The sequence below is a fragment of the Nannospalax galili genome, unplaced genomic scaffold, assembly GCF_000622305.1.
Source record: "Nannospalax galili isolate Female #2095 unplaced genomic scaffold, S.galili_v1.0 scaffold772, whole genome shotgun sequence".
Taxonomy (NCBI): Eukaryota; Metazoa; Chordata; class Mammalia; order Rodentia; family Spalacidae; genus Nannospalax; species Nannospalax galili.
In genome coordinates, this window is record NW_008332097.1 from 1,465,369 (window position 1) to 1,492,606 (window position 27,238).

A 27,238-nucleotide genomic window follows, 5' to 3' on the forward strand; every position below is an offset into this window, starting at 1 on the left:
GGGCAAAACAGACCCGGAAGGAAAACAGAACACAAAACAAAAACTGTTGTCCAGACAAGGAGGGTTGTTTGGTTCTGTGTGCGCCAGACTGGTCTGAAGTCCGGGGTAGAGGCTAGGTGAGAGCTGGGGGTGGAAAACGCAAGGGTCCGCTAGGGTAGAGACTTGACATTTCCTGTGGTGAAGCCGGCTTTGGCTGCTAATAGAGATCTAATTGATGGGTGAAGTCCCATTTCCGCGAGCTCTCCTTTATTGCTCCATCCAGCCCGTTGCAAAATATAACCTTAATCTGATTTAGCAATTCCTCCAGGATTCGGTGCGAGCTTCCAGCTCAGGAAAAAAAAAATCGTTATTAAAAAAGTTAAAGTTACAGACTTGGGTTTGGTGCGTTGCCATTTTAAAAATCTTGCCTCAGGTCCTGACGTTTAGCACTTTTTCTTTTTGTAATCGCCTGGTGTTTTATGATTATTAATAACCACAGTGTTGGGTGATCCTCCTAGTGCGCATTTGTTGGGGATGCAAACTGGAGAGGTGACCCGAGGTTGCTGGGGTGCGTGGGATGCTGGCTGTTCCCGGAGTCCGGTTTTGAGCGCACAGCCCAAATAGTTTAGAGTTTCCTAATTCCCTCTTTACCTCGGGATTCCTGAAGAGGCCGCCTGGGGATGGCCGGTCTGAAAGCCTGGGCTGCCTGATGTCAGGGGCCAGTGTGATAGTGGGTTGGGCCAGGTGGCTTCCTCCTTCCATTTAAGCTTCCCGGTAAGGTTTAAGAGCACAAGGCTTAGGGTGAAGTTCAGTACCATGCAGATGCCTGCCTGGTCCATATAATAGTCCTGGCTTGGGTGCTGAAGGAAGCCTCTGGCCTGCTACTGTGGGACCCACAGGGTTCTGTAGGAGTTGGAAGTTGGCAATTGTTAGAAGTACAAACCAGATGTTAGATGGTAGAAGCTAAAGGCATGGCTTTCTTTCCCTTCCTCTTGGCTCCTCTCCCCTGTCCCTTACCTGCCCAACCTGACTTCCTCTGTATCCCTGGTGGTGTTTAGAGACTGTTTCACCACACAGTACCAGATCTAGGTTTTCTGTCTGTTTCCTTCTTTGTTTTCCTCTAATAGAGGGGAGTCCCTTAGGGAAGTACATTTGTTTTGCTTTTTTTTTTTTAAACAACAAAACAAGCTCTGACAAGTTTTTATCAAAGAAAAACTTTCTGGGTTTACTTTTCACCAGTCTGCTCTGGCATGCTTCTAATAATATCAGAATCACCTGGATCAGTGATAACCAGTGTGCAGACTCTGTAATTCTTTCCGAATGCTGTGCCCAATTCAGTACTATTGCCACTGTAGTGATGATGGACAGCAGTTTTGGCCAACATGGCATAGTATTCTATTTCCAATTTCCTTAAAGCTGGGTAGTTGGTGGGGATGACCAATTTGGCCTTACCTTGTCTGATTGTCCTCAGACTCTGCTTGTACTTTCCACTTTTCATAACAAGCTGGAGCCTAGAGTTGATCGACTCCAGAGACTTTGCAGTCTTCCTGCCTCAGGTGTGAATGGTTCCCAACCATGAACAAGATGGCTGGGGAGCGAGAAAGAGGGAAGTGCATTTGTAAGTAGATATTATATCACATTGTCATACAAAATTTTATATACACAATCGTGCTTTCCCGAACTTCTATGTCAACCAAATTGTGTAAGGAAAAAGATGGGACCAAGCCACCAATGCTGCCTTGTAATCTTGGTTGAATGCAGTCTTTCTTGGCCTTGACTTTTTCATCTTCAAAATAATGTTGATAAATATAATCCTGCTCTGACTACCTCAGAAAGCCAGAGAAAGCCAATGTAATGCTTATACATACAAAGAAATCTTCATCCTGGAAAGTCTAAAAATAGAAGCTCAAGTCACTAGTCAGTAGATGAGTCTGGAAAATTGTAGGAATCTTTTACACTCACAGAGAATTGGGTTTTGTGTTTGCATAAGTCACCTTGAATGATTCATTCTGCCTGAGGAGACCTCTAATTCAGTGTCAGTTTCCTGTCCTCAATTCCCCTAGACTTTTATTTTATGTTTTACAACCAGCATTTGCATCTGTTAGTCTTGACACAGTTCACTTTCTGCTTTGATCTCCAGTTTCTCTGGTCTCCAGTTTGACCAGCTAGTTCTTTAAGAAGTGAGATGAGAAGAAGCATGCTTGTTACCCTGGGATAATCACTTAATTTCCCAAATTCTGCTCTAAGTCTGGGACTGAGTGTGTGCTAGGATACAGTGCCTCATGCACCCTCTGCTGCAGGTTCTTGTGGCCTTTTCCAGGCCTGCTATACAGCAGTGGGAACTAGTGCTTAGGCACTCCCAGCCCCATCTCTCTCCTCTCCTCCATGGTACCCTTGATGGGTTTAATGAGGCGGAACACCGTGAAGGAGATGTGAACTGGTCCAAATGATTGATGAAGCCAGGGGCAAAGCCCAGGCCTTTCTAGATAAAGCCCCATACAGCCAGTGATAAAGGCGGGATAGTGGCAGGGCTGGGCTCCTTCAAAAGCTGTGGCCCAGAGGCATTGAGAGGAAACAGGAAGGGAAGGTGCTCTGTTGTTACCTAATCAGTTCCTGCACTAAGCCACCAGCCAAGGAGAGCAGGGAGGGCTGGGCTGCTGAGGAAGTGGGGAGGGCGAAAGCAAACCTCTATGCCACACACACACACACACACACACACACACACACACACACACACACACACACACACAGCTGCCTCTCTTCTTCCCTTTTGGCTGAGCAAGGCCTAGAACAGCCTTAGCTACCACAGATATCTGGACACTCAGCATGTACTGGGGACGCTTCCTTCCATGGGGTGTAGAGGGGAAAGTCATAAGTAACATTGTTTTGTCTGGCTTTCCTCAGCATTAGAACAACTACTGGTTCCCTCCCCATTAGAAACCCAGTCATTGAAAGTGAGAGAAAGAGGAGGGGAAATCTGGGGAAATTCCAAACCCACTGGAAGATTTGGGGTGGGGGGCAAGGTGGATTTCTTTAGTTCTCTGTTAGAAGCAACTACTATAAAACAAGGTTCATGGCTTGGGGTAACAATAACAATATTACTTCCTAAAGGACAGTGTACTCTGGTTCTCACAACAAATAAAGAAAGAACACAACAGTTATTAGGCCAGAAGCAATTATGGAATTAGAGTGCACCATGGCTGGAGAAACACCAAGAATATAATCACTGTTTTAGGAGGTGGGGGTGGAGCTCAGTGGTGTGTTTAGCCTGTATGAGGCCTTAGGTTCACCTTAGAGCCTATTACCCCCAAACAAACTAAAGAGACTTCTTTTGCAGGTGCCACACTTCCCGTTAAGCCAGTTAGGCCCAGTGGGAGTTGAAAGCTAGTTGCCTTATCTTCCTACTGGTCCCTGGGGGTGAGGGCAAGTTTGGAGACTGAAAAGAGTATCAGTTCATAAGCACTTGTAGATATGGACAAAATAAGGAACATTTTCACCAAGGTAATGCAATGAAAAAAAAATTGGGTTTCAAGTATTCCAGGCTGATTTAGAACTAACTATGTAGCTGAGGATGACCTTGAACTTCCGATCTTCTTGCCTCTATTTCCTGAGTGCTAGGATTACAGGTGTGTACCACCAGGTCTGGTTTATTTCATGCTGAGAGTCAAATCCAGGGCATTGTACATACTAGGCAATCACCATCGAGCCATATCCCCAATCCTTGTTTGTGTTTTTCAGGGTTGGTTATGTAGCCCAGGCTGACCTCCAGCTTCTTATCCTCCTGTTTCATCCTCCTGAGTACCAGGCTATCAAGTATCTGCCACCATTTCCAGAAAACTTGGGGTTTTGATAGTAGCATAATTTTGATAGCTGTTCATGTACAGTTTCCATTTGTGAGTTATAGTCACTGTCTAAACCTTGTCTTTAACTTCTCTTTCATGGCCATATCTATAGTTTAGTTTCTGTGTTCTGATGGTGGTTGATGCTTGTGAAAATGTGAACATCCCACAGATAAGATGGTCAGGAAAGATGACTACTTCTGCTGTTACTTTAAATTGTATTTATTTATTTATTATTATTTATTTTATTTAATTGTGGGTGTGGGTGTGCCATAAGGAAAGTATGGAAGTCAGAGGATAGCATGCAGGAATATCTTCCCTCTTTCTACTGCGTGGGTCCCAGGGATCAAACTCAGGTCATCAGGCGTGGCTGCAAGTACCTTTACCTTCTGAGCCGCCTTGCCCTCCCCCTGTTATTTACCTATTTTTTCAAAGATTTATCTGGTCATTAGGCTTTTATCACATCAGATAACATTTGCATCTCTATTTTCATTATTATGCCAATCAACTGCAGATGACTTCCACATTTTACTTTTTATTATATTCACTTTTTTATTGTGTGTGTATGTATGTATGTATGTGGGTGGATAAGGATACACCATGGTGCTTGTGTGGAGGTTGGAGGACAACTTGTAGAAGATGGTTTTCGTCTTCTATCATGTGGGTCCTGGGGATTGAACTCATGTCTTCAGGCTTGACAACAAGCACCTTTACTTGCTTAACCATCTTGCCAGCCCCATTTCTACATTTTTTGTTTGTTTTAGTTTGTTTGAAGACAGGATCTCACTATATATTCCAGGTTGGTCCTGAACTCTATCCTCCTGCCTCAGTCTCCTTATTGCTGTGATTACAAACATGTGTAGCTAAACCTGGCTCACTTCCATTCCTATTGTCTCTGTGCTTTCAGTTTAGAAGGCAAGCTACTAAAGGGCAGCATTCTGGGTATTGAATGCCTGTGTATTGCATTCCATGCAAGCAGGACTTAAACAAATCAATCCTGAGTTTATCACTCAAGAGAGAAAGATAGGACTTTACTGCCTAGCCTTCTGCCCCTCGTACTGTATTCAATAAAGTTTTACACACACCACACACACACACACACACACACACACACCCCACATGGGGTGGAGGGTGGAGGGAGAGGGAGAAGGAGTGACTGTTAACTATTGAGGACATTTTAATGATGAAAAGCATTTTTACATTAACATTTTCAGAAGAGGGTGTGAAAAGAGTTTAAGAGCAGGAGGTTGCGGGGAGTGCCATGAAACACTGCCATTCAGACATACATGGCTGTTGCAAACGTGACCACAGCAATATAGACCTGCACAAAACTGGGCTTTCAGCGTTCCATCCTGGATAGAAGAGGGGCCCACATGGTTAATGGTTGTTGGAGGAGGGGGCTCACAGAGGGATTCATTATGAGGACGAAGGGGTTCAGAAGGAAAGGAATGGGGCTAACAGAGGATAATGGGGGTGAAGAGAATCTCAATGCATTATATATATATATATATGTATGAGACTATAAAAAGGAAACATTTTAAAAGTGTTTCAATTCCAAAGCAATAGTATTTTACAAAGCTTTTGAATATATTATTTCTATGATTCTTTCAAAAGAGTATTTAAGGATCACCCTTAAAAATAATACATTCATATCTTTCACCTCCTCAGTATACTGTAGCATAGTGAATCCTTTTCTTTCTTGAGCTTCTGAACAGTAATGTGGTCATGGAAATCTTTGGGGGAAGAAAATGTGACCAGATCTGCAAAACATAATCTTGAACATGCATAAAGGTTTGTTTGGGAATAAGAAAAACCATAGCCTATAAAAAATGTAATCTCAGAATTATTTGCATAAAACATTTGTGGCACATCATTTGTCAAACTGGGCTGCAGAACTGAAATACCTATCTATGTAATCTGGGTAAACTTAACATGTTTCCCCATAAAAGTGTTTTTATAATGATGAGATAGTGTAAAGAATATATCTCTAACTGTGCATGTTTTTAAGATGACGGAAAGATTTCACGCTCCAACTGTCTAATTTGTTCAATTACATTGATTTTTTAAATTAAATAGCTGCTTACCTTTCCCTTTCTGTCTGTGAATAAAATATAAATGTGAGGTTTGGGGAATAAAAAGCCTGTGAGTGTCTGGGTCTCTCCTACAAAACAGACTATCTAGTATTGTTATTTTAAGAATATTGAGTTTCCTCAAATTTGGCTGAAGTTTCTGGTTTCTCCTGAAGGCCTCAGGAGCTTTGAAGAGAAAGAAACTTCTACAGTTTTAATGGGAAGCCCATAGGCAATATTCTTTCAGAAAATACTTGGGGCACAGCATAGTTATCTTTTTATGCAATTATTTTCCAATACAAGTTGGAAATAGATATATCTATAAGGTGGTCTGCAATTAGATGCTATATAGGAAAAGTTCTTATTGCTTTTTTATATTTCCAACTTCTTATTTAACTGAATCTCAAGAAAAATTATGAAGTAGGTATCTGCAGATGGGTGAAATTGGCACTTTTATACCTTAAACCTGAAGATTGAAACTTTGAATTTTAAAATAGGGAGAGCATATAGCAATATGTCCCATAATAACTTCGATCATTTGCACTTGGAAGGTGCTTTCTTGTAATCATAATAAAGATGCTAACTATGAGAAAATTTTCCTGGGAATGAGTTTTTTTTTAAACCTCTACTATACATTATAAAATATATCTTTCTACCTTTTCCTCCCCTCTTTAATGCAACTTTCACCTTTTTCATTAAAAAATAAGACAGTTCATTATTATTTCCTCATTTACTTTGTTTTAAGAAAGGTCAAAAGAATGAACCTAAAATTACATTTAAATTTTCAGGGGTTGCATTTTTAGTTAATTTTCTTTTCATGATAAATAGTATTATTTTATTTGCTTCTTCAAACATCATTACTAAGCTTTATTTACTTATTTGCATAGCTATTCCCTTAAACTTATTTTTCCAGAAATATTTTATTTACTTAAAAGTAAATTGTGAAATTATTTGCTCTTTCTCTGGAAACTAGCTAGTTGCTGAATAAAAATGATGAGACTTTTTATGTGCTTAGTCCTGACGGAGTCTCTAGGGAAATCTGGAAAGAAATGACAAAATAACGACCTATAGTGCCTGAAAAATTACATTTGTTCAAGTGCAGGATAGAATTTCATAAACATTGGGATTTACATAACTATTTATATGACTCTAGAGTTTCATAAGCAGCAAGTATTGATGTCTGATATTTACATGGCTATAGTTTTAGTACATTTGTTTGATAGTGATGTAGTAGGTTTTGTTTGTATATTTAAATGAGGCTATAGATAGCTGCATTCATAATCTTTTTATTTTGATATCTTATATATACTTTCTATAAATAAATCAAAACAAAGAAACCTCCACCCATAGCCTTAACACAAGTACAAATTGCTTAGATGTCTTGATGATATTTTGAGATCCTTAAACACACCATCGAGATATAAAAGTTTGGCTTTTACAGTCAAACATATTTATCAGTTTTGTGAACAGCAAGATTTCCTTCTAGCTTTTAAAATGTACTCTCAAATAAATTTTAAGAGAGGTTGGTTATTAATAATGTTTCACAAAGACCTTAGCTATGCAATGGTGTCAACACAGGCACTTTATTCAAAGTTGGGAGTTTTGTGTTTATGTGATTCATCTTTGCTCATATAAAATGTGCCTTTTATTTTCAAAGACCATCTCTCTAATCATTGCTTTGAAAAATGTCACCCACAGTTTAACTTTCATGTATTCTAGAAACACTTTTGTAAGACTCTTCAGCGTACAATTTTTTTCCACAGGTCTTTATAAAAAGCAACATTCAACTCCATTTTCTCCATTAACTTTGTTGCTCTCAGTAGATCTTACAACCATCATGAAAAGTGTTTCATTACATATCCTGAATCTTTGCTATGCTTTTTGTTGCATAATCTGGCTTAAGAATGTGTCTTTAAATTTTTTTTTTAAGTGCCCACTGGAAGTGAATAACAAACACAACAAAGATTAGCTGGGAAGTGTTCTTTGCTTTGCTTTCTTCACAAGCCACTCCCAACAGTGGTCAGTTATAATAAAGGAAGAACAAAGTTTCTTGATGTCTGCTAAAAAAAAGCTGCCTGCCGTTCCTTTGAATTGCTCCGTTGCCCAGGCAGGCCGGCCTCCAGCCAGAAGCCAGCAGGCAAAATTTAAAAGCCACGCTTCAAAATGTTTGTAGCAGCTATCAATGCATCCATAACTCTTAGCCTTCTAGATATGGGGTCATCTTTCAATACTACCCCACGGTCATATACAACATTTGTCTTGTCTCACATTCAACTGATTGTGTCAAACTATGGAGTGACTATATAATACACATATACAAGAACACAATGAAAGCAATAATCTCCAACCCAGTTTCTTTATTTATCTGAGTGTTATTACAAAGTTTCCTGTAGAAAGGAGAAGCCAGGGAGGTTGGGATGTGTTTCAGTCCCGCAGTGGATCTTGGAGGAGTCAAAGCTCCGGAGGGCAGAAGCAGAGAAAAGCACTTGCTTTGGTTTTATTCAAGAATTCAGTTTTCAGCCCTTTGGTAACTAAATTTTTTTTTCTAAATTCTAGTAATCTCTACTTATGTAGAATCTATTTTCTATTTCACTTAGAAAACTATAATATGCTAATGTTTATTTATCATGACTAGAAAAATAGCAGGGCATCTAAAAACCTATGTAACTCACCTTGATTTTCAAATGCTATGAATTCTTCCACCCAAACAAATCTAATTTGCCAAAGTATATTTTATTTTCTTGTAATGGAATATGATTCACAAAATCTTAATGAGATATTAAAGATATGCTTGCCTTAGAATTGCTTTCAAGTTGTTTTTATCCTTGTATAAAAGCTTCTAGAAAATAAGTTGACTTTGGCGAATGACTTCTTTTTTGAAGCTGCACTGCCATAAGTCGTGAAATGTCAACAAGTCAATAGAGAACATTTAATTATTTAGTCATTGGAAAGGTTGACGAGGCATTTAGATCCAAGCCGGGAAGACTGGATGAAATAATATTGAGAAGGACTGTGCTCAATTTAGCACCATCACATAAACAGAAGATTTATTATGCTAAACAACAGAAAACATTTAGAAACCACAATACAAATACTTTTGAAATTAGGATTTGTATGACACAAGTAGGTCATACAAATATCTCACTTTGTGATTATTTTTCAGTGTTTCTGAGCAAAAAAGAATCTACTTTGACTATGACAACTTGCTAAGAAAAATGGAAAAGAGGGATGAGTTCTTGAAGGATGTTCTTTACCAGGCAATCAGAACACATGCTTTGTTGAAGAATATATGCCAGTGTGAAATTAGTATGAAAATGATGATCAAAACACAAATAGAAGAGCCGGGAGGAAAGGGCATCTTAACTGAGGTGTAACAGATTATATCCTCCGAGCAGAGCGAGTCACTCAAAGCTGAGTTCGTCTCCTCCTGAGTATGTTCCAAAAGAAAATGAATCTTGTAAATACCCTCGCAAAAGTCATTCCTCTTTCAGCAGTCAAACAATGCTCTTTGTAACAGAGCTGCAAAGTACGTGGGGTTTTCAGCCACACTGTAATATTTTTATAGCCCTGCAGTCACCATCTATTCCATATACACAAACATCCGCGTACCCAGAAAATAATTGTGGATAATTCAATGTTCAGATTCGATAATGGGTGCTCAAATAAATATGAGAATTCCAAGCAAATTTGTGCAAATGAAAAAAGATTTCCTCTGACATAATGGCATGGTGCAAGGCTGTGTGTAATGAGCTGTAATTTGTCTGGAAGAGATTTTAAAGGGGTTGAGCCATCCATTGGAAGGCCAGCAGCCGCTCCAACTCTTGCAGCACTGAACCGGCCTGCCTCGTCTCAGAGGAAATTACACCACAAGCAGGCCAAATTTCTGACAACTTCCATAAATTATTTCAGATTTTCATATTTCAAATTTCATCTGCATTCATCATGTGAGTTTGACTGGGGAAAACGTCTAGAAGCAGTTCTGCGAGCATTCAGTGCAGCCGTCCCAGGAGCCTGCCCTGGGACGAGATAATTGAATTTCGTTGTGATTAGATTATTCTTGCTGCAGTCTACTGCCAATCTGAAGTATTGTGCCTTCTTCTCTACTTAACCTTCCTGCCCCACGCCTGCTCCAGACTGCATGCAGCTCTCTGTATTGCAGAATATATTTGAACAATCAAAGTTAGGAGTTATTATTTTGCTTTCCATTGTCCATCCTTATAAAAGCACACATCTTTCACTGGGCTCCCTCTTCCCAGAAATCAGATTACTTCTTTTTTTTAGTTTGTAATATTGTTTACCATTTTCAGTGGAAAGTGCCCTGTAATTTAGGTGGAAAATCTAAAATCATTACTAAATCTCAGGATGATGTAATAGACCATAAATAAGGATCATCTTTGAAACAACTATAATCATCACTTGGCGATACACAAGAGACTGAAAACAGGTAAATAATGAATACACCCATCCATTAAACTAAAAATCTATTTTAAACCAAAGTTATTTTTCAACCCTTTACCTAATGGTCAATGAAGAAAGTCCTCAGTAATCGGTCTTCCGAAGCAGGCCATTAGAGATTCAGAATACAGCCTCTTCGTAAACATGCAAAAGCATAAACATGATTAACTTATGAGAAATACTGGCACAATAGCAAAATAATCTGGGAAACAGACTTAGGAAGCCTTTAAAAAATTCTCTCAAATTAAATCTGAAAACATGAAATGTCGACTAACAGTAAATAAGGAGCGTGGGTGTTTTACAATGCATAATCACAATTTTTTTCTATTTTTAGAAAATGACTACATTTATGTGAGATTCAATAACCAAGGGACACCAAAAATGTTTGTCGCTGACTAAGTTAGAGGCAGGATTATTAGAAACATAGATAAATAAACAAAGCTAATGTTGTTCTTTAAGTAGTATCTATCACTTCCTCCTTATTGAGTTATTTCTTTAAACAATATAAGTTTTTTTGATGCCATGTGTCTGAACTGAGGACTTTAGCTTCTTTATTGTTCTCCATTTTGATGAAAAAAAATTGAATTGGGGTCTGTTATATTGAATTTTGTTCAGTAAATATACTGAAATCATATTTTTGTTAGAAACTATCAATAAATCCAGTATAAGAAAAGTAATAAGATACAAATATGAACAGGACCTTTGCAAAGGAAATATTACAAAGAGAGTGAGCCCAGAAAACATATTAGGGAATGCGTTTTTCCCTGTGCTGAGAGAAAATACAGAAGGAAGGAGGTAAAACTGTGTTATGTTTAATACAGATTCCGTGCTTGAAATAAAAACAACCACTATATCATATAGTGCGATCAAATCATCTTCCTGACATTGTAAAAAAATACAATACGTGCACACCTAATTTTTTTCTAAATTAAGATAAATCACTAAAGAGACATCATGCTTGATAAATAACCATGATTCCAGATTATGAAAATTTGGCGTAATTTGCTGTCCGCATTCTAATAGAGTGTGTCTAAAAGTTTCAGTTCTTCCTTACAATCAATTTAATGACACATGACTAACTTATCTATATTAAAAATTCCATTATATCGTATCAGTGATATCTAAGGACAAATGTTACAAGGGCTAAACAAAATCTAATTTATCATGGCTATATCTTTTGATGTAATAGATGATGTTTATTCCTTCTGGTTTTGGGCAGTATTGGAGGTCAAAAGAAAAAACAATGAACACATTGAATGTTATGTTTTTCTTTCCATTTGTTCAACTGAATTAAAGAGCGAGAATGAGATTGTAAACAAAACTGATTTGGGCAACTCCATTCAGTGAAGAGTCCTAATTTGCCTGGTAATCTTTGCTCACTCATTAGACACTGGCTCTTAGTTACTTGTGGTGCCCAAATCTGCCATGGTAGCTTCATTTTGTGTGTCCTCACAGAAAGGAGCATACCATAAACCCAGAAAACTATAACTGACATTCTTTCTTAATTTAGATTTTTGAAGAACTATATTTTCCCTTGGATGTGATCAAATTGTTAAATAACTTTCCAATAAATGAAATAAAAAAGAAAAAAATGTAATTTGGTATTTGCAGCTTGTATTAAGCTTCTCCAACTTTCTCTAACACAATTAAATGTGTGCACTTTCAAAGCACTATCAAATCTTGCTCTCGAAAATCTCTGTGACTTAATGCTGGAGCCACTGGGCTGTTTGGCAAGGAGGTCTGGCAATTAAGCTTTTTGTACCCAGTATTCAAATTTGAGAATGTCACTTTATTACTTTGATTTTTAATTATGGACCATGTCAGCAGAAAGACTTCCACTGAGTACAGTAAAAGAGAAAAAAAAAAACCCTCCTTTCCTGGAAATGGCAGTCGATGGAGAAAAGCTGCATTCCTAGAAATGTATAATTTATGATTGAAGCAAGAGGCTCCTGTGGACCATCATAAAGGTAGTTTTAAACCAGAATAGAGACTCGTGGGAGTGCTCACATGGCTGGGTGCCTTTGGCAGTTGAGTTTTGGCTTCTGATGTTGGGGAGTAGCCTGACCACTTCAAGTCTTGTAAGCTGAGCTTTGGAAGAAATGCAATTAACTACACACTACACATCTACTCTGTGGAAGGGTGGACTCATTCTTTTGACTGAGCAAGACTTTTGTTGCTATTAGGAAGAAAAATTAAGGCCTTACTATGGTGAATCATTTTTCCAAGACAGACCTATTCTTGTTTTCATTGAAAAACTCTATACTACCCAGAGTAATTTAGAGGCTGTCATATCATATAACTCCAGGGACCCCATTATATTGTCTGTTATAGAGTTGTGTTTTGAGGAGCCATTTTCATAAAATACCACTGGGGCAGTGCTCCTTGTTACAGAATTCAAGGTTTCCTATGTAAGCCATGGTCGAACCATCTCTGTTAAGTTTCTTTACAGCAAAGAGTAAGTAATGGGAAGAAAGTATCAGGGGAGGAACCATTGGTTTCATTTTTCTCCATCAAGTACAGCACTTACTTTTCTTTCCTCTCCTTATGGTCTTTTCCAAGCCACTATGAAGAAATACTTTGAAAAACCTGGAACTTCCCAAACAAGGGAGTAGATGACAGGAGAGACCCCAGCTCTGTTCTTTCACTATCTTGGGTTTTCACCTCTTTCATGTAGTCATAGAAAGAATCTTGGCTGCCAAATTAGACAGGCATTTCTCTAAGAGTGAGCATGGCAATGCTGCATTACAGATAAGAGCTAAAAGCCAAATGCACCAGCCTGTCCTTAAGGTGGTCTTCTTGAGTCCAGTGGATGTGTTCTTACTCTCATAGAGATACACTTATGGAAGAAAATTGAGTTTCTATCATGGAGGTTTAACTTACTGGTAGAATTCATTCCTTATTTCTGAATCTAGGCTTGAGGTCCTTTAGACCTCTAGCAATAAGCAATATGAATTTGGGTTGCAAAGACTTCATGAGGACCAGCTTCTCGTTATGAATTATCCCAATGTGGGCATTCTCCCTATCCTTCACCCAGTCCCATGGTTCAAGAAAGGCAGAATTCTTACATCCTCTTGGGGACAGGCTTATTCCAAGCACAACCTCACCTTTCTCTCTCATCCTCAATGTCTCTTAGGGCCATGAAATCTCAAGCCCCAGGTCAAGTGGGCCCAGCAAATGTTTCCTGGTGTACTCTTCTGGGTTCCTGTTTTACCTGGTTGCTTTTGAGCATCACAATATCACCTATTTACTTACTTATTGATACACTTAAAAAGCTAAATACCTTACAAAATAGCTTTCATAACTAGTTGGAGCAGATATAAATTGGTACAACCACTTTGGAAAACTGTTTGATAGTGTGTACTGACACTAGACCTATGCAACATATTATGAACAACAATAGCATTTTGGGTATATAAACAAAAGAGATACATAGACAAATCATCCAAAAGGCATTTATAAGAATGTTCACTCAGGGATAGGGAGATGGCTCAGCAGTTAAGAGCACTGGTTGCTCTTGCAGAGGACCTGGATTAGGTTCCCAGCACCCACATGGCAGTTAACAACCGTCCTTAACTCCAGTTCCAGGGGATCCAACACCTTCTTCTGACCTCTGTGGGCATTGTACGACACAGGTGCACTTACACACATGCAAACAATACACTTGTACAAATAAAAATAATAAATAAAATATTAAAAAAGAATGTTTGTAACAGCTTTATTCCTATTACCCTTAACTAGAATTACCAAGCATTGTTAGTAAGAGAGTGTCTAAGGAAGTTGTGGCATGTTTATACTATGTATAGCACTTACACTATTACCCAGAGATTAGGAATGACAAACTAAAATTACATAAAGTATGGCATAAGCGTAACTGAAAAATCCAGACACTAAAGAAAACATACCACATTTCATTTTTATAGCATTCAAAGTCAGTGAGTCAGGGTGCAACTACTCTTTGTTATTGTAAGGGAACTCAAGGGGGAGATTTTAGCGTTGCTAATTAAAAAAAAATTCTTAATACTGGTAAAACAGACCTATTCAGTTGATGGAAATTCATCAAGCAGAATGCTTAAAATTTCTGCCTTTTTCTGAGTATATTATTCCTTTCTAAAAAGGAAAAATATTTTATATATCCTTTTGGAGGGAAGAGTGGTCAGAGTAAGTGATTTGTCACATTGCAGGTAATGAAAAGAAATTGTGTTTGTCTGCCTTCATACTGTACGTACTTTTAGCATCCACTTGGCCCATAACAAGTACTCAAAATATATATAGAACCCGTACATCTACAGACACACACACACACACACACACACACACACACACACACACACACAATCGTTAATTGACTAGTTTTTTCTTTTAAAGAACTCCATGAAATAATTGATATATACCTATAGGAATTGAAGTGCCTTCCTAAAAAATGAGAGCAAAATAAATTATACTGCTTTATTCACTCTCATAAAGTCAAGGGATGAGAGAAAGAGGTTGAAACTTTCCTTATTTAAAAGGGAAGAGAATACATCTGGATTCAAGTATGAATGAAAGCAACTCAAGCATTTAAAAGTATTTTAGATGTTTTGCCCTTTGAGATATCAATTCTTTGAACAAGAGTAAAAGCAATTTTGCTAATGGGAAGGGATGGGAAAACAGTCTTTAGAAAAGTTAAAATTATATTTGAATATGAAGGGTATTCTGCTTGAGGAAGTTAAAGCTCATAACTGAAAGGTACTGTAGCCCTACAGAGATATGTTGGCACATAGCTCTGTGACCTTGACCAATTGTGCATCCTCTGTTTCCAGTTTTTTTTTCATTTGCCACATAAAAAACAGGTTTTTTTCCCAAATGTAAATTCTATTATTGTGTAATTTATTTTATGTAACATTGGAAAAACTGGTTTGAATTACTTAAAAAGTACAAAATATTTATCATTAAAAAGAAAAGATGGCTTGGTAACTTTTCAGAAATAAAATACAATGATCAATTTTATGTTGTTTAGTAGAGGTCTGAAAAGGTGCTTGATTTAGGATTAGAGACAACTCAGAATTAAATACTCATTAATTACATTTTTCTCTGCATTTTGGTGAATATCACAGTGGCCAAGACTGGTTAGCTGTTCCCTGAATCTGCTTGCTGTTCCTCTTCAGGGGCTGTTAGGCCAGACTTTGCTTCTCTGTTTTTCACATTGCTTTTGGCTGCTTCATAGTGAGGTGTGAAGCTCCCATGGGGACTCCTTCCCTTCCTCCACAGCATGACAGTCTTTGAAGCCTCATGTCAAAGATGAGAGAGCCACAAGTGGAGGGATTCTAGGCTTTGAACCATTATCATTGGTCAGCTGCTGACCAATCAGAAATACTTGGTTTTTGTCTTAGCATGAGCAGGAACTAAATGTTCATCAATTGACTCATTATATTGTTTGAATTTAACTTATAAACTATTAATGTGAATTTAACAAAATAAACCCATACAAAATTGAAATATGACTTAAAAAGAGAAAGTATAGGGGCTGGAGAGATGGCTCAGCGGTTAAGAACACTGACTGTTCTTGCAGAATACCAGGGTTTGAATCTCAGCACCCACATGGCAGCTAACAACTGTCCATAACTTCAGTTCCAGGGGATCGAAAGCCTCTTCTGTCTTCCGTGGGCATTTCATGACGCAGGTGTACTTACCTACATGCAGGCAATACATGCATACACATAAAATAAAAATAATAAATAGAAACATTGAAAAAAAAGAGAAAGTATAGTTAGCAAATGCTAATGCCGGCAGGATCTGGTGGCTCAGGCCTGTCATCCCAACTATTTGGGAGGCTGAGGCAGCCTGGGCTACAGAGTGAGTTCAAGGCCAATATAGATAATTGAGTGAAACCCTGACTCAAAATAAAAGGTAAGAAGAGGGCTGGGGTTGTAATTTAGAGGCAAAGCACTTGCCTGGTATTCATGAGGTCCTAGGTGCAATTCCCAGTACTACGAAAAAAGAAGGAAGGAAGATACTAAAGATGAAGCAGACAAATAAAAAGAACAAAAACGCAACTGACAGTTCTCTTAGAGTTTCTCTGTGAAGAACAGGTTTGCTAGCAAGAAGAAATACTGCCCTCTCCACAGTCTCCAGAAACCCGGCCAATGGTCATGCTGTTGCCAGAAGGGAAACACCAGGGTGTGGTGCAGAGGTAAAGACTTGGGATGAAGTTAGGTTGAATTTAATTCCTAGTTTTACCACTCAGTACCTCACTGTTCTGGTCCATAAGATGGAGTTAATAATATCCTCCTTGCTGGGTCATCTGCTGTAAAACACAGTGGCTAAGTGCATCATTTGAGCTCAGACTGCCCAGGGTTGGATGTTGGCTTTGCCATTTAGGGTGTGGGCATACGGATAAGACACTTAAATTCTTTATGCCTGATCATTAAGATGAGAATACTAATTCATACTTCAGAGAATTACTGTGAAAATTTAATGAGTTAATACAGCCCACCATCTCATGGTTAAGACTTTCATATCTGGGAATCTGACAAAACAGAACTTGAACATATTTGAAAAAAGCTGCATTTGTAATGAACATGTAATAACATTTTTCTTGTCATTATTCCCTAAACAATGCAAAATAGAAACTACTTACATATTATTAGGTATTATAAGATGGCTTAAAATGTATGTGCCAAAAGGATATGCAGGTATAACATCATCTTATGTAACGGATTTGAACATCTGTGGGTTTTGGTATTCTTGAGTGTCTTCAGATCAGATACTGAGGAACAGCAGACCATACATGCAAAGCACTTAAGATAATACCTGCCACAAAGATGTGTTTGTTCTTGGCATTGCAGTGATTAATTAGAATATGGAAAAAAGTCCTCCACACTGTAGACACATTAAATGACAATAATGCTCAATTCCAAGACGTTTGGCAATTCTCATTCGCACACAAAAATCAGAATCTGTGCTTGACACTTTCCACATGTACAATACCCTATCATCCAGAAATTTCATTTCAACCCATTTCAGCTTATCCAATATGTGCTGGTCCAACGTGAAATAATTTGATTCCATGACTTAACAGGTTATTGCATTGAGGAAAAATATGGCATACGGAAAGAAACCTGTCTTTTCTGAGACCCAAAGTTGAGGGCTCATGTGTGATTATTTCTTTCTTCATAGTCAACTGAACCCAAGCTCTGTGTACCAGGGTCCTATGCCCAAGGTTAAACATGCTTGCCTTAGCTGTGAAAAACTAGCAGAATCATCTTTTACATAGTGCAGGATATGACTTTTGATTACGACTTTTAATCAGGAAAACATTTTGGGCAGACATTGTCAAAACAAATATGTGTTTATTAAGTGTCTACACTCAGTATTCATAAATAAGTATACATATAGTATCTGCTATGTAGCCCAATCTGTCCTCAAAGTTGCAATCCTCCTGTCTCAGCCTAATCCTCCTTTCTTATTCTCTTGAGTGCTAGGATCACACGTATGTACCACTAACTGTGCCTAACTCCCATCTTTTCTTTTTAAATGCCATCTTGTAGCTAATGAAAAGCCTTCCTAGGAGTAGAAGGGAATTTCACTACTATGTTATTCAGCCTGTGAGCTTCTCTTATGCTGAAGTCCTATTTTTCTAGTTTAGTTAAAACAAGGAAATAAAATTCTTTTTTAAAAAAACAAGCTCTCCCTGTAGCCCAGCTGGTCTGGAACTTGCTATACATACCAGGCTGGACTTGATCTCACAAGATCTGCCTGCCTCTGCCTCTCAAGTGCTGGGATCAAACACATGTGCCACCATGCCTGGTCTAGGAGACATAATTCTTTTTTTTTTTTAACTTTTACAAAAACTTTATTGAGAATTTCACACATGCATATAAGGTGTTTTGATCAAATCCATGCCCGCTCCCTCCCCTCCAACATTCCCCCCTCTGAAGAGGTAACCCTAAAATCTTTAAAGGGTTAGATACAAACTCCCAAATACTTTTGACATTTTTGGCCTTTGGAACAAAGTATGTTGTTAACAGGACCAAGGACATTTTGACTCTTAGCCAAGAAACTTGCTACATTTCTTTGGGGTCTTTTTTTACCTTAACTGCCTAGCCAATTCCTACCTCCTATTCTTATCACACCATCCTCTGAAGGGGTTACCCAAATTTCCAATAGGGAATAGGGACGCAGACTTCTCTGGTTTCTTCCATGTTGAACAGGGATGCAGGGTGAGGCAATTGGAATACCCCTTCAGTGGGTCTATCTAAAAGACTCCCAAATTGCATTAACTCTTGTTTCTAAGAGGAAAAGAAAGTCCTTGAATTGTGAATAGGAGATGTGAAGGAGAAGTAAAGGCAAGAGTAATTCGTATTACAAGTTCTAGACAGGGAGCTAGAAAAAAGTCAGACAGAGGCAATTTTCAAATGTTCATATGAGAGTCCATTGGAGTTTCTTGATAAGGACTTCCAAACCTGAGTATCCAGCCACTCTTCCCAGTCAACTAGTCCAGACTTGGAAGACAAAAGAAAAATGAGGAAGATCCCAATAGAAGGATGCTTTTGGAAGTCCTTGCCAGGAAACATAATTCTTAATCCATGAGACTGACCACATACTAAATTAGAAAGTTTCAATATGCCTCCAGCAAGCTGTCATGTGAAGGAACTCTATAGGTATTCATGATCTTCCCCTAGGGGAGACTTGGCTCTTTCACTAAGGGACTGAGTACAATCAGGACACTCCAGATCTTACAGGTTGCGTTTGTCAAATTTCTGACTTGTAAAGCAAAGGGTATAACAAGCATAATTTCTAGTATTTTCTTCCAAGGGATCACTTGGAACTTTATTTAATATGTATCTGTTTATGGAATGGACTCCCCTGTGTCATTCTCTTGCAAAGTCTTGGCCGTGGAAGTAGTTGAATCTTTTTTTCTACATGAAGAATATCCACTTCTGCTTGATCTGAAGAGAAATACATTCTGTAATATGATATCTATGACTGAAACCTTAGCAATGGAGGATGAGAATGGAACAGCAGGTCCAAAGTGTGACCCTGGAAGGTTGCTAAGTATAATGGGGCAGAACCTGACTTTAAACCTTGGTCCAATCCTGGCTCTACAGCTAATGGTGTGAACTTGAGACAAGTTAAGCATTCCTTACTGCCATTTTTCCATCTGAAGAAAGTGACAATAGTTAATACATTAGTTAGGACATATACTAAGTTATTCTAAGAAGGAGAAAGATGGGGGAGGGAGGGGAGAGAGAGAGAAGCTTTTATTTTATTATTTTTTAATATTTTATTTATTTTTATTTTATGTCTTCTATGTCTTTTTATGACTTGAGAGCTCATTTATTTTCATTGCTGAAAAGTATTCCATTGTCTGGATGTACCACAGCTTAGTTACCCAGTCATCAACTGAAGGACATCTTGGTTGCTTCCAAGTTTGGGTAATTTTGCATTAAACTTTTATTATTATTATTATTATTATTTTTTTTTTTTTTAATGTAAAAATTCACATTGTTCTTTCCTGACTAGGATGGCAATTTAACAATACCAGGAGCACTATCTTGTTGGTCTTTCATGGGCTCATACCTTATGGTAGAATGGCCGTTTCAGTAGTTGACATTGTGTCTGATTTCAGCCAATGGGAAGGAGAAAAAGGGAAAGAGAAATAACACTATTTTTCCTTTAATGCCGCAACTTGGAAATTGTTCAAATTTCATTGGCCAAACCTTAGCCACATGGCCACCTCCTAACCGCAAAAGAGCATGAGAAATGTAGTATTTCTTGGTGGCACTCCTCTAACTCCAGGTTTCTTCTTCTAAAAGAAGACTGGGAGGATGATTGTTGGGGCATAATGGCCATCTCTGAAACACCTCCTCTTAGTGTAGTTGTAAGTAGTGTAGTTTCTCTCTCTCTCTCTCTCTCTCTCTCTCTCTCTCTCTCTCTGTGTATAATTTTAATTATATTTATTGTTGTCGTGTGCATGTGCCCAGGAGACCTGAAGAGTGGTGTGAAGTCCCCAAGAACTGGAGTTACAGGTGTTGAGAGCTGCCTGATGTGGGTGCTGGGAACTAAACTTGGGTCTCTGGAAGAGCAGCAAGTAATCTTAACCACAGAACCATCTCACTGTCCTCAAAGATCACTTTTATTGCTAATCTCTGAATCTTTTGATTTCTCTTAGGCAAAGTGAATATTGACTGGTTATTTGATTTTGTGAACAGGCAATGAATACTGATCCTTTCTATCTCAGCAGGTAGTAAGTATTGGAACAGTAGTGGCATGATGGATGGGCTCTGAAGAGTACAGACGTTATTATTTCCTTACAAGCCATAAGTCTTATTCTTTTTACCTTGTGAAGTCTTGGCATCATCGCTGGTAAGAGACAAAAGAAGAGTTGCATTGTTTTTTACTGAGTTTGAAAAATAAAAATAAAAATTTAAATAAGTAAATTTTAAAAAAGAAAAAGAAAAATAGCAGAAGAGCTATGGGGCGTGCTGTTCGAGGGGACAGTGGTGAGATGCAACAGAAGTAAATGGGAAGTGTGTAGACTGTACAGACAGATTGGCCCAGTATGTTAGTCAGGTCGTGCTGAAACGATTCTCAAAGTCAGTGGGTTAAAACAGTATTTCTTGCCTGTATGTCTATCTAGGGAGTGTTCTTGGGGCCAATGGGTAGGCACTTAAGAGATCAAGTGACATCATGAAAGTGCACTCACAGTCTCTGTATGGATACTACCCGTGCTTTATCCACTGTGTGTGTTGCATGACTAAAGCACGCCTTTAGTAGTCTTTTTAGCCATATGGACAACACTACAGTCAATGGCTTGGGGAGGTATTTCCCGTCTCACAGGCAAGCCCTGTAAGGTCAGGAAAGGAATAGATGTGAGTAAATAACACCACCTTCAATATGAGAGTTTGAATTTCTACCGAACTGTGCTATCAGAGGCAAGGTGCTTAGCTTTTCTGAGACTTGTTTATGAATAGGGATCATAACCATAAACCGTAATTTTGCATTAACTAAATGGAGTAATCATCTCTATAAAGTGGTTTCCCAATGTGCCACACATTGACTGCATATGTATTGTACTGGTGTGGTTTTAAGCCCACAGAGCAGCTGAAAAAGGCTTGAATACTCAGTGCAGCCAGTGGCCTCCTGGATGGGTAGCCCTGCCTGTAGGTTCACTGTACAAGGAATATAATTTTCTTTGATCTTTTTTACTTTCCTTCATTCCTTTTCTCTTCTCTCTCTCCTTCCCTCCCTCCCTTCCATTTTTCTTTCCTTTTTTTTGGCTTTCTTTTTTGAGACAGAATCTCATTATGTAGCCCCAGCTGGCCTGGAACTCACTACATAGATCATCCCAGTTTGGCCTCCATTTTACAGAGATCTGCCTGCCTCTGCCTCCTTAGTGCTGGGATTAAAATCCTGTCTTTTAATCTTTTTACCCAGTCTTTTTTCTTTTCGACATGGTCCTACTGTATATGTGTGGCTGGTTTGGGACTACAGTGTAGTTCAGATTGCCCTTAAACTTGTGTTCCTCCTGCTTCTGTCTCCCAAGTTCTGAAATTATTGGTATGCACCACCATGTTGGCAATATTATCATTTCTTTATGATGAATTTAAAAAGTCAGGAAGTCCCAGAAAATAAAGCAACTAGAGGTTTTTGGCTTAATCTGGTTTAATCCCAGAAGCAGCTGTCACTGCTGAGAGCTGGAGCGGCAGCTGGGGAGGCCGTCTTGATGGTATGAAGTCACCAGCAGAACAGAATTGCTCTTCAGAGCAGCTTTAAGAAAATTCCTCTTGCTCCTTCACTGTTTTCCTCTCTGTGACCCTAGTGGGGTCATGACCTCCCTCCTCTGCAATTTGAGAAATCCTGGAGGACAGTATCCAGAGCCCCCCTCTGTGTGACCAGAGCCCAGTTGAGTCTAAAAATACATCTTGCTATAGAACACCAATTGTGGCTGTTTCTACAGTCATTCTGGAGCTTATTACAAATCCATCCAAGAAGAAATTCCTGGCATTACACTGGTCTGGGAGTTGCTGGGGAGGCAGTGCTGTTCCAGGTCCTGGCCTGTGATGGAGTGGACTTGCAGGGACAGGTGTTGGGGCTGCTGACTGTGGCTCAGGCTGTCTGAGAGTGTGAAGCCAATGCTGTGGGTCTTGCCACTAGAATTTGTGCTGGCTGCTGGGACAGTTTTCTCCTATTGCCACAGAGATGGATATTACCCATAGACCAAAAGCCTGGGACAACAACCTAAGTCATTTGAAACATTGTCAGTCCATTGCTTAGTTGTACCACTAAGTGAAACATGCCTCTGTTGTATATAACACTATCTTCTTATTACTTGACTGTAATTTCCTTACTGCCCAGCATGAGTATGATCAAGGTTAAATGTCTAGAACAAATACAGCAGTGAGAAGACTAACATGGGAAGCTGAAAATTTTAAATGAGAAAAGTTGGACCCAATTTTCCTCCTTTAGAAATAGCTGTCATGTAAGTGGTTTGCATAGTGTGACTATTTGTTTACTCTGAATGCATTTCCTGATTTTGTATTCACTACTTCAAAAGACATTTCTGGAAGGTCTTCTGTGTAAGATTCTGGAGATACAATGTTAAATCAGACTAGAGTTTGACCTCAGGAGGCTTCCACAATGAGAGGAGTTTTTCATGAAAGAAACATTACTCTGAAATTCACAAGGGTAATCACTATTCTTGAATCTTGCATGGAATAGAAAAACTGCATAAATGTAGTCTGGGAATTAGAAGTAATTATATACACATTTTAAAATATTTATTTTTAAATTATGTGTGTGTGTGTGTGTGTGTGTGTGTCTGGGTAGATATATGCACATAAATTCAGGTGCCCTCATAGGCCAGAGGCATTGGATTCTCTAGAACTGAGAGTTGTGAGCTACCCAACATGGGTGCTTGGAATCAAACCCCAGGTCTTCTTTTCGTTGTTGCTGTTTTTTTCCAGACAGAATCTCACTGTGTAGCCCTGGCTGGCCTGGCACTCATTATGTAGACCAGGCTGACCTCAAACTCATAGAGATCTACCTGTCTTCCAAGTGTCAGAATTAAAGGTGTGTGCCACTATGCCCGATGGAACTTGGGTCTTCTGCAAGAGCAGTATACTCTCTTAGCTACTGATCCATCTCTCCAATCCCCATATACACATTGTTTGAGACAAGATTTCCCTTTGTAGCACAGGCTGGCCTTGAACTTCAAGCCTTCCGTCTCTGCCATGCTCAGCTTAGATACACATCTTAAAAGTGTTGTTTAGCCAATAAATCCCTTTTAAAAACTCAGTCTCCCATTATCTTTCCAAGGAGGAACTAAAAAATACTTGGTCAGCAGTGTTGTTAAGGGAACAGGAAAATGGATGCTCTCCGATACTGTTGATATGGACCTAAATTGGTTCAAGCTTTTATGAACGGCAATCTGGCAATATGTAAATGCCCTCTGATGGAAGAATTCTTTAAATAAGTTATGGAATGTCCATACAAGGGAATACCTTCTGTGTACCATAAAAATGCCCTAGGGAGATAATGAAATGGAAAATGTTATTGCATGAAAAGAATATAAAATGGAGCTCACGATATAATTCCAAATGTGTGTGTTTATGTGTGCATGGGGGGGGTATATGCGTAAAGACCTTAAGAAAAGATAATGTTAAAGGTGGGTACTTCTGAGCCAGAATTAGAAGGACTTTTAATTGGGGGGATGTTTTTCAGTATTTTTTAAAATTTTTCTTCGGGGAACATTTATTTTTACCATATTAGGAGGTAGTGGAGGAGGCTTGGAGTTTGTTTCTTTGTTTCACTTTTGTGTGTGCCTGTACTTACATCATGTGTGCACATGTTCATGTGTGTGGAGGCACATATATGTGTGGCTGCTCATGTGCACATGTGTGCCTGTACGTGCGGAGGTCAGAAGACAACCTTGGTGTCTGTACTCAGGAGCCTTCCACCTTTTGTTTGTGATGAGGTCTCTCAATAGCCTGAAACTTCACCAAGTAGGCTAGACTAGCTGGCCAGTGAGCTTCTAGGATCTTCCTGTGTCTGCCTTCCATCTTGATACAGTTGGGATTACAAATACACACCACCATCATACCTGGCTTTTTACATGGGTTCTAAGGATCTGAACTTGGGTTCTGATACTTGTGAAGAAAGTGTTTTACTGACTGAGCCTTCTTCCCAGACCCTATTTTGCTTTTTAACACATGAAAAAGCTGTACTTGTGATATGGCACATGCTTGTAATCTTAGCACTTGGGAGGGAGAGGTTGGAAGATCAGGATTTCAAGGTCGTCTTTAGCAGTATACCTAGTTTGAGCTACATGAAGCCTGTATAAAATAAAATAAAACAAAATAACTGAAAAAACCCCAGATCAGGTCACGTCAATTCTAGGAAACAAGAAAATGCTTCCAAGTAAAACCATTTACTCCCTGTCATAAAATTAAAGACGTAAGCTTAGCTGTTATGTGGCTGTTATGGTTTGAATGTGAAATGTCTCCACTGGATCATGGGTTTAGATACTTGGTTCCCAGTTGCTGGCATTGTTTAGGGAGGTTGTGGAACCTTTTGGACCTGGAGTATAGCTGGCAGACCTGGGGCCTTAGGGCTAGGACTTAAGATTGGCTCCACTTTTGGCCTGAGCTGATTCCTGATCCTCCAGGATGTAAGCAAGCAGCCTCATGTTCCCGCTGTCACAGCCATGTGTCACCATGAATTTCACCATGCCTTTTCTGCCTTGAAACCAAGAGTCAAAATAAATCCTTCCAGGACTTGAGAGATAGCTCAGCAGTTAAGAGCACTGGTTGCTCTTGCAGAGAACCTGGATTCAATTCCCAGCACCCACATAGTGGCTAACAACAGTCCATAATTCCAGTTCCAGCAGGTCTGACCTCCTCTTTTGACCTTTGTGGGCATCACACACAGGAATTATACTCATACACATAAAAAAATACACTATTAAAAATAAGTCCTTCCTTCCTTAAGTTGCTTCTTTGGATTATCTTATTACAGCTACGAGAAGAGCAATTAATACAGTAGGGATTTTAGCAATGTTAAATTTTCCAACTGGACCCATTGATGAGGTAGTTTCAATGTCCTGTTGGTACAAGAAATAAAATAAATGGGGATATAGCATGATTGAGGGGGATAAGATGATGTCAGCTCTTCTGAGCAAAATGTGTTCTCTTCAGTGATTTGATATTGAAAATCTGGTCCACAGGCAGCTGGGGGAATGGCCTGCTGGATGTTATCCAGACACATGCTGAGGTGGGGTTGGTGTTAGACTGAGAACATGTCTTCCTTCCTCCAATCATGTTGCAGAAGAAGCAGTGTTGGAGAGAAATTATCTCTAATATCAGATTTCTAAATAAAAGTTAGTCCTTGTGGGGCTGGAGAGATGGCTCAGTGGTTAAGAACACTAACTGTTCTTGCAGAAGACCTGGGTTGGAATCCCAGTGCCCACATGGCAGATAACAACTGCCCCTAACTCCAGTTCCAGGGGATCTGACAGCCTCTTCTGTCCTCCGCTGGCATTGCATGACATGGGTGACCTTACATGCAGGCATAACACTCATACATATAAAATAAAAATAATAAATAAAAATATTTTTAAAAAGTTAGTCCAGGATTGGACAGATGGCTCAGCAGTTAAGAGCACTGACTGCTCTTGTAGAGGACCCAGGTTCAATTCCCAGCACCCACATGGTGGCTATGAACTGTCCTTAACTCCAGTTCCAGGGGAATCCGAAGCCTTCTTCTGACCTCTGCAGCATTGCACGACATGGGTGCACTTACATGCAGGCAAGACACTCATACATGTTTAAAAAAAAGTCCTTGTGCTTTAAGTAGTGTGTGTTTTAAAATATTTTTTAAATGCAGTAAAAAAAATAGAAAATTATATTGTGACCATTTTTTGTCTTATTCTCTTCAGATTTTTCTCTCCTCTCCCCTGTAGTTTAAATATGAAGATACCTTAGAAGTCATTTCAAAGCTTCATTCTTCATCTCCCTCTATCCCTACCTTCCTCTTTAGAGGTAATTATATGAATCACGTCAGTGCTCCTCATTCTCATTTAGAAATTTTCTACATATTTTGAAATAATAAGCAAAAAGATACTACTTTCTAACATTTTGAGGGTATTTTTCTGTGTTTCTACTGATTTAGCCATGTTATCATCATCATAATTTATGCAGTTTGACTGATATATTAGTATTTCATTATGTGAATATGCTACAATGCACTTGTCCTTTCTTATAGTGGTGGATGTTTAGAACATTTCCAACTTTGTCTTTGCTTTGCCTCTTCTAACCATGCAATGGGCATTCCTGAGCTTGTGTCCTTATTGAATGTAGCTGGATGTGGGACTGCTGGATCAGGATACGTGCATCTTTGGTATTGCCAGGCATAGCCAAATGACTGTGCCAATGTACAGGCCTACCTTAGTTAGGTGTAAGGCTTCTCCTCATTTACCTCATGTTGGCATTCTTTTAATTTCTGCCAATCTGAAGAGCATGATGCAGTTTCTTCTTGTTGTTTGTTTTTATTTTCCTAATTAACATTGGAGGAAAACATCTTACTATGTATTTGTTGGACATTCCCATTTACTCTCTCTTTTAAATTTTTATTTATTTTTTATTTTATGTGTATGAATGCTTTGTCTGCATGTATTATAAGGGCACCCATACATGCAATGCCTGTGGAGGTCAGAAGAGGGCGTAATCCCATGGAACTGTAGTTATGGACGGTTGTTAGCCTCCACATGGTGCTGGGAATGGAAACCAGGTCCTCTGCAAAAGCAACCAGTGCTCTTAACCATTGAACCATCTCTTCAGCCCCTATTTTATTTCTTGTTGGTGACTTCTATTACTTATTTTATTTATTTATTTATTTATTTATTTATTTATTTATTTATTT

The 27,238-nt window shown here is 38.9% G+C and overlaps 1 protein-coding gene across 1 annotated transcript in view; it reads right to left on the reverse strand.

The window, feature by feature from the left end:
• Positions 1-1,204: 1,204 nt before the first annotated feature.
• LOC103729246 (60S ribosomal protein L30-like) overlaps positions 1,205-27,238 on the reverse strand; it is a 134,257-nt gene continuing 108,223 nt past the window's right edge. The window contains exon 2 of the mRNA XM_008827244.1: positions 1,205-1,526. Within this exon, the coding sequence (XP_008825466.1) occupies positions 1,205-1,526 (322 nt within the window). The remainder of the gene's footprint in view (positions 1,527-27,238) is intronic.